The 9,032-nt window shown below is 32.9% G+C and overlaps 1 protein-coding gene across 1 annotated transcript; it reads left to right on the top strand.

The window, feature by feature from the left end:
- Nucleotides 1-3,256: 3,256 nt before the first annotated feature.
- Nucleotides 3,257-4,848, top strand: HELRODRAFT_163454 (hypothetical protein; the record flags this gene model as incomplete). The annotated part of the gene is made up of 5 exons (XM_009027316.1): nt 3,257-3,294; nt 3,682-3,829; nt 4,417-4,484; nt 4,631-4,739; nt 4,822-4,848. 5 exons carry the CDS (start codon nt 3,257-3,259, stop codon nt 4,846-4,848), a joined length of 390 nt encoding a protein of 129 aa, XP_009025564.1.
- Nucleotides 4,849-9,032: the final 4,184 nt, after the last annotated feature.

Raw genomic sequence — 9,032 nt, 5'->3', positions numbered from 1 at the left:
ATTTCTATTTGTTTGTTTACGTGTTTTTTTTATCTCTCTTTTCTCCCTTTCTCGCTTTCTTTTCTCAATTTTTTCTTTATTATTTGTAGTTGTTTATCGCTATATGTATGTAATGCGTGCCTACAAATTATTGTTAATTAAGCAGAACGACATATTAAAATAACATCATCAAATGCACGATTGGAGCAAAGAAGTGGGCAGACAATGTACTTACACACACACACACACACACACACACACACACACACACACACACACACACACACACACACACACACACACACACACAAACACGTTCACACAAACAAACACACACAAAAACAAACACACATTTATGAACTGAAATAGATGAAAAGACATCAGAATGCACCATAGCGCTGCACTCAGAAATTATTTCCAAATTATGAAAGAACACGCACGAAGAACAAACGAATAAGCGAACAAGCGGGCGAACGAACGAACAAATGAACAAACAAACAATTGAAAGACACATCAATGTTTACCTACCTGTCTACCAAGCAAAGATAAACACGCAAACCTATGTCCTACACACCAATATAACAATCAGAATGTAACGTCAAATGGTATAAAACATGTTGTTGTCGTATTGGTAATATGACAAAATTTATTGATTTGATATTGATATTGTGTGTGCCTGTGTTTGTGTGCCTGCGTGTTGTATATACATCTTCAGTATAATTGTTATTGTAAAAATATAATATGTACGCAGAGGAAGTCATATTCCACAAAGATGTTTTCACTCATTGTTACTCAGTGTTACTCATCAACAACATAATTGAATTGTAACTTGCTTTCATTGAAACATTTCGGTGGATTCAGACAAAATACAATTTGCTGTAAAGCAAAAGAGCATGGAAAATCCCATTCATAACAACAAGACCAACGGCGTCATTGCCCCAAGATTGGATTGATTTTGATTTGAAAAAACTTCCAATGCACTTAAAATCAATGTGGCATACTAAAATTCTTTCGCAATTCTAGTTTAAAGAGCCTTCAAATAGAAATACAAAAACAAGAATAAAAATAACAATAATAATAATAATAATATTAGTAATAAAAATAATAATAACAAAAAGGTATGATTTGTATGGCGTCACGTTGTCACCAGCATCAATCACCGTCTCCATCCATCGTCATCAGTTCATTGCAGGTAAAATTTGTTTCCGCGAACACCTGGAGAGCACACGCCATCTTCTCTTCCGCTAAATATTTGTGATTAAAATATAATTGACGTGTCTGCCTGCCGAACGACGGCTAGGAGCACATCCCTAATTAGAGAGCTAACCAGTCATGGCCGGCCTACAATTATTTTCTCATCAAACAACATGTTTTCACATTTTCCTGTAGGTGTATTCACACACACACACACACACACACACACACACACACACACACACACACACACACACACACACACACACACATATATATATATATATATATCATTTAATTAATCACATATATAATATGAAAATTATATTCAACTAAAAAACCTCTTTCTTTATTCATATGCAAGCATTAAATGAACCAAACGAACGAATAACGCATTCATACACACCCGTATCCTCCACCAACATCATCATCATCATCTGACACACCTAAACACACACACACACACACATACACTGACATAAACATACAAAGATATGATGATATGTTGAATGAGAAACAAAAAGCAGGATGAATCTTCATTGAGCCCGTGTTATTTAGTTGCATATGAGACATGGGTCAAGGATAAGCTAACATACGGCTTTTAAAGGCAGGATATCCCGGACGCTATTGTCCAAGCAATCTATCATTGAGACTCTGCAACGGATGAAGTTAATAGGTGGATGGTTGCCGTGGTGATGATGTCGTTGCGGCAACGATTGTTGCTGCAGTTGTTGTTGTGGTTGTTGTTGTTGCAGTTGTTATTGTGGCTGTTGTTGTTGCAGTTGTCATTGTGGCTGTTGTTGTGGCTATTGTTGTTGTGGCTGTTGTTGTTGTTATGATCGTCACCGTGGTTTCGGTTGCTGCAGTGATTGATCACGTGCAACGACATGACGATGACGTAGTAATTGCCGCAAGTTAGTGACGTCACCAATGGTGATGACGTTTTTCCGACGAATATGATGGTGATTCGAAAATAATTTTTTCTTGTTTTTAACGATAATTGATTGAACATATTTTTGTTGTAGGTATATTATTTAATAAAATTGCGTTTTTGAGAGATGAATTCAGTTAAAATTCTTTTATTACATGCGTCATCTTCACAATTATGGCGTTGATAGTCACAATCATCATCGCCTCCACCACCATCATCATCATCATTCTCTGACAGTATCATAATCATCGCTGACCAGTGACCAGTATCATTATCATCACTGTCATGCGCACAAGGTGTAATAAAGTGATTCAAAAATATGTCAAGCTTTGCACGCAACTCTGTGCCATCATTATCATCATCGGCGTCATCATCATCATTACCGCGGAAGCATCATCATCAGTATCATTCACATTTTCAGTAGCATTATCATCATCATCATTGTCAGGATCATTATCATTGCCATCTTCATCGCCCTCTTCATCGTCATCATCAGCATCATTGTCATCATTATTATCATATCTTCATCATCAACATCATCGTCATCATTATCTTCGTAATCTTCATCATCATCGTCATCACTTTCAGTTTCTTCTTAGTCACTGTACGATTTCTGCTATTCTGACAACATTGAATAAAAAATAGAAAAAATTATTATTCATGTACGTGAAAAGAGGAAGGCAAAGTTTGCGAAAAGAGTATATATATATATATATCATTGAAAAAATTTGATGATGACGTCATAATTATGATGCGTCTTCATAATTTGATGATGACGTCATAGCTATGTTGCACCTTCATAATTTGATGGTGACATTTGTCGTCGAAATGTAGCCCAAGATAGATCATGTCACATCTCAGATATTTTGGTAATCTATTTATAGTAATGCCGTAATGATTGTTTATTTATGGCAATTTTAGTAATAATAATAGAAATAATTATTAATATAATTAATATTATTATTAACATAAAATTTTATTATGTAAAAAACAACTTAATTTATAATAAAATTTATATAAATTTATTATATATATATATATATATATATATAATCTTAATAATTTTTCACAATATAATAATATTTGTACAGTTCGCCTAATATCTTATTGTTAGTGACATGATTTCGCTTCTAATGCGTGTATGTGTAACTTATGGTTTTCTGCCAGGAACCATTAGAAAGAAACAAAAGGTACCTTAGAGATCAACGAGCAAGTTAACATCCATCCAAACAAAATGCTGCTTCCTATAAACGCGCTCTGGATTGATTGATCGTCCAGTGATCAATAGCTGAAATGTTTTCACGGGGCATGTGGGCATGCGAGCTTTTCCATAAGTTGGAAAACTTTGCAGTTTTTACTTTACAAAATTGAAGTGATAAGACAACTAAACTGAGTTGATAAAATAAATTAAGCAGCATCTTTAATAAAAAACATAGTCAAGTTGTATAAATCACGATGTTAACAACAAAGAGACAAACGTTATTGCTAATATCACTTAGCATAAGAGCAAAATTTTGTTGTTGTAGTTGAGAAAATCATATTAATGAAAAAATAAACAAAACAATAAAACTTCAAAGTCGTATAGATGGTCTTAAAAGTAGGAAAGTTAACATTCTGAGAGCACGTGATGTCAGAGTGACGTCAACACTTTTTGTCATTTTCCGTATTGAGAAACCACAAGTGCTTGGACTTTCATCATTTATGAAAAGTTCATCTGGCCAGAAGGTTTGCCATGCCTCTCTGAATTCATCATCGTCATCGTTTTCATTATCATCATCGTTATTGCCATCATAGTTGCTTTCATCATCATTATCGCCACTTATCATTATCACTATCACCATTACCATCACTATCATTATAACAAGTTTCATTTTCAGCATCTGCATCTTGGTCAATGGCAGGTTAAACGTGTTGCATTTGGTCGATCATAAAACTTATTTTAAAATGTAAAATGAGCGTTAATGAAAAACTTTAAAAAAATTTTCACAGCTAAGAATGTTATATTTACAAATAAATATTTAAAAAGCACACTACAAACAAGCAGCAAGCCCAACACACGCACTTAAACTTAAGCAAACACACACAAACATAAAAATGAGTGCACTCGAAGACACACGTCATATACACACAAACACTCAAAAATACACACAAACATACTGACAAACGAAATCGTAATCCGAACGATACCCAGTTTGCAATTATAGAAAGCAGCGAAGTCATAAAACAGTGTTCTCCAAGAAAGACAAAATGAGTCTGGAGATAAGAGAATAAACGAATAAACAAAGAACATTATGCGCCCGCCACACACAAAGACCAATTCATACAATGAACAACAGTACACACTGGCTATGCAGGCACTTGTCTTTTTATGTCTGCTGATGTCGGTTTATGACGCTTAAATTTGTATTCATACTTTTGGATCCAAATACGGCACATATAAACACATATAAATATTCATCAGTGCTTACATTCAATTTCTGGCGCAAAAATATAACTATATTTATCTTTAAAATTTTTCCCGACCAGTTTAAAAACAAAGCAAGTTGAGTTTTGTATTCTCAGAAAGATAAGGCTAGCATTAGAGTTGCTAGTCCTGAAATGTTTCTTCAATCCCTACACAAGTTTCTTCATCTGGGTATGCAATCGTGTAAAGAGCAGGCAGAAGCATAGCTACACAACACCACACAAAACCACACAACTCAACACAACACACACAGCACCCACAAGATAACATTGAAAACTGATCAGTCTTCGATTCCGACGACAACCACACAGCCATCAAATTATTTAATTATTAGATAAAAACAGTATTAGTGATTGAAAAAAACTAAATGCCTCCTCTATACTAGATACTTTACAAGAGATTTAGAGATAAGATACTTCTCTATGGTGATGTTGATAAAATATTTATTTCATGTGATTTATTAACAATTTTAAATCTTCAATCTTTTTAAAATAGTAATTTAAAGAACAAATCATCATAAAACATTTGCCGTTTGAAACTGCTCTTTTGAAATCAGATGAATTTAAACTACCTTTCAAACAACATAGCATAGATCTAGGTAGAAATTTATTGACCCGGCATTCTCAAACTAAAATAGACGCACATACATTTCTTTAAATTTCGAAAAAACGAGAAAAAAAAACAATGAATACTCGCATATAAATAACAAAAAGTATTCAGAAAAAGTTTTTTGTTCCTTTTTTTTACTATTCAGTGTATTCTGAAGAGTCGAGACACGCACCATTTAGTGTTCTATTTCCGATTCACTCATTTTTAGATTTTATATTTCAAGAGAGGAAAATAATAGCCAAGCCATAAAATGACTTCTATTCACTTGTTTTTATATATAATTAATTAATTAATTTCATTTGTTTAAAATATTGAATAAATTAATTGTTAATTGATTATATTATTCATAATTTGCTAAAATTATTTAATTAAATTGATGTGTAAACTTTGTTATCTTATTTAATACGTAGACCTAATTTCTTATTAACTATCCATAGTTATTCTTTGCTTCTACTACAACTACTACTGCTGCTGCTACATTTACTACAAGTTGCATTTACTACAAACTACTTCTACTATTACTACCACTACAACTGTTACTACTACTACTACTACTACTACTACTACTACTACTATTACTACTACTAATACTGCTACTACTACTGCATTACTACATTTTTTGCTAAGAGGAACCAAACCATATTGGCACAACAATTACAAAAGATATTGATGTTCCTTATTCCTAAGTACAAATACCTTTAATAGCACTTAATACCAATGCCATTGTTTGGAAACATTTGGCAAATGAGAATTTCTTCAGCCAACAATCTCCAAGATTGAAATTGGGCAATAAAAAATGCAATGAAACAGATCATTCACTCTGGATGATGCTACTGTTCTTTCTCTCTCTCTCTTTCTCGCGTTTTCTTTTCATATATTTCTCTTGTTCTCATTTTCTATATTTATCTTATGTTTTCTTTCTCTCTTTCTTACTCTCTCTCTCTTTCTCTCTCTCTCTATTTCATTTCCTTCTCATTCTTCATTAAAATTTTGAAATTTTCTCTTCCTTCTGCTAATTCATCATCAGTTTAATGTGGTTCGGATGGTTTTAGATAGACCAACAAACTGCATTTTTTGCTGGGATGAAATTTAATTTTCAAAAAAAAGTATTTAAAAAAGTTTAAAGGTAGAATAATACGTTATAATATAATTTATTTTATAATTAAATATAATTTATTTTAAAAAATTCAGTTTGACATCAAGAACATAACTTAACTTTTAAATGTATTAACACAAGTTACTGACTGCTGAATCATCTTTGAACAGCAATTTTCACATTTTAAATTTTCTAACAAATTAAATTAATAAAATTTTACGTATCACGTGTGTGTGTGTGTGTAGATAAGTGTTTGTAAGCGCCATTTAAAAAGATCTCAGAGGCGAAACATACACATGTGTGTGTGTGTTTGTGTTTGTTTTTGTTTGTGTGTGTTTTACTAAATAGGATTGGAGAATGAAAAGTAGAAAGGATAACGCATTCCAGCTAACAGTAAGTAGATACGCACATTTCCCCACGTAACGACGCCATGCAATATGAAGTAATATAAAATATGCAATGATGTTTTTATTTGCAAGCCAGCATATGAAATGAACTGTGAGAGCAATGAGTTTGTGTTATGTGTTGGTGTGTGTGTGTTGTTGTTGTTTGGTTGTTTTATGTACGTTGCTGTGTTTGTTTGTTATGTTTGTATGTTTTGTCTCATTTTATTTTTTGTTTATTGTGATTTAAGGTGTATTTAATTTCGTTTAATTAGACTATTTGAAAGACATTAGGTTTAATTTTGACGTGTTGTTAGTGTTGTACCGTTTGATTTTGTTTAGTTAGTATTTGTTAGTATTTGTATCACGTTACATTTGTAATTGTTTGTTGTGTCATTCGGTGGAAGCACACATTCTGTTTGTGTGGTTTCATCTGTCGATTGTATTGTAAGTTCTTGTGTATTACCGACTGGTTACGAAATGTCGTCTGTGCTGCAAGGAGCCATGATTTAATGTCGCATTGTCACAAAGGCAGTTGAATGCAATATCATGAGTTTGTTGTTCACTTTGATGGATGAAAGGATTGATTGATGGATGGATGGATGGATGGATGGATGGATGAATGGATGGATGGATGGATGGATGAATGGATGGATGGATAAATGAATGGATTGATGGATGCTAACATATATGCGATTATTGTTTGCAATATTTTCACTTTAGTTCTTTCCGTTATTCATGTGGTTGTTGTTTCTCATTTTGTTGTTGTTGATGCTGTTATACTAGTTTTGGTATTTTTTTGTCTTGTTGTTATTTGTTAATATTTTTATTCTTTTTGTCATTGCAGTAATTGTTTCTTATGTTTTATGGCGTTGCATATGTCTGATTGCATTCATTCAAATTCATATTGTAGATATTGAATGCGTTTGCTTTGTAATACCGACTACTTGTGCATATTCACATAAGTTTGTTCTTATTCATACGTTATGAATTTCGGTCTGCAAAGCTCTATGTTCATCGTATGCTTTATTGATTCTCGTCTTTCGCAATATTCGCTGGATGCAATTGCAAATGTCTGATTGTTGCCGAGCACAACTGATTGCTTTCGCTTGCAAGTTATTCATTCGCTTGTTGCACGCAGCACATTGCACAGACACACAGACACACACACACACACAGACACACACACAGACACACACACAGACACACACACACACATATCAGTGTATGTGTGTGTAGCTTGACTGCTTATTTTGCGAAACTTCACATTTTTGGTTTTTAAGATCTTAAAAAATGTTCTCCATTCAACTAAAACCGTAAATATTGTTTTTTTAAACTTGAAATTAATGCCAAATCGCAAAAATATTTGATCTGATGTTGAAATGAAAATTTCGTTTAAAAAACTATCACCAGCTATTTTTTATGAACGCTAATCTGGAAATTAAATTTGTTTTTTTTTGTTGAGTTTGATCACGTTCATATATTATAATATAACTGTTGATACTATTGAATTGATACTTTTAAAAGGTATTATTATCCACTCTTTACAACGTCCAAACATTCCTACTTGGAAGCAAATTTGACGCTCAGCCTCTAATAACACTCTCCACATATAAGATAGCTGTGGAGTTTGGTGTGAATGTTGAAGCAGCTATAATGATGGTCGTCTGTGGGGGTGTCATTCTTAACTGCAACTACATCTTCACAGTTTATTCAATAGAGAACAATATATTATAATTACACCAAGCTAATCGTGTTACGAAGACAAAAATAGAAGCGAGCTGCTAGAATCGTTGTCAATGTAAATAAGTGAGAATCTTGAAGAAATTTCACAATTATCGTTGATTGGATGTGTTTTGAGGTATCTTCCAAACTCAATCAACAATTTTCTGATCTATATTGTAAGTCTTTACATATGTAAAAAAAAAACTGTTCACGTGTTTATTTAAAAATATGCACATATAAACGCACACACACACACACGCACACACACACACACACACACGTATATGTAGAAGACATATATACACATCGGTCCACACAATGAATAATCACGCAGATAGATAGTTAGCATGGAATATGAATGACTCAATGTGTTAGCAAAACCTATCTTTAACATGTAGTTGCTGTGTTGATGTCGTGTTGTTGTTGGCGTGTTTGTTGTTTTTTAAACTGTTATTGATGATTTAGTTGATGTTGTAATTGTTGTTTTTGATGTTGTTGTAACAATTGTATTGTTGTTATTGTTGCTTGGGTTAACTTAGTTGCAGTTGGTGTTGTTGATGTTGTTTATGCTGATGTTGATGGTGTTTAGGTTGCTGTTGTTGATGATGTTGTAGTTGTTGATGTTGTAGTTGTTGATGATGTTGTTGGTGA

Source organism: Helobdella robusta, assembly GCF_000326865.2.
Source record: "Helobdella robusta unplaced genomic scaffold HELROscaffold_5, whole genome shotgun sequence".
NCBI lineage: Eukaryota > Metazoa > Annelida > Clitellata > Rhynchobdellida > Glossiphoniidae > Helobdella > Helobdella robusta.
Note: the sequence above shows the minus strand (reverse complement) of the source record. Positions and strands in the feature narration are given on the sequence as shown.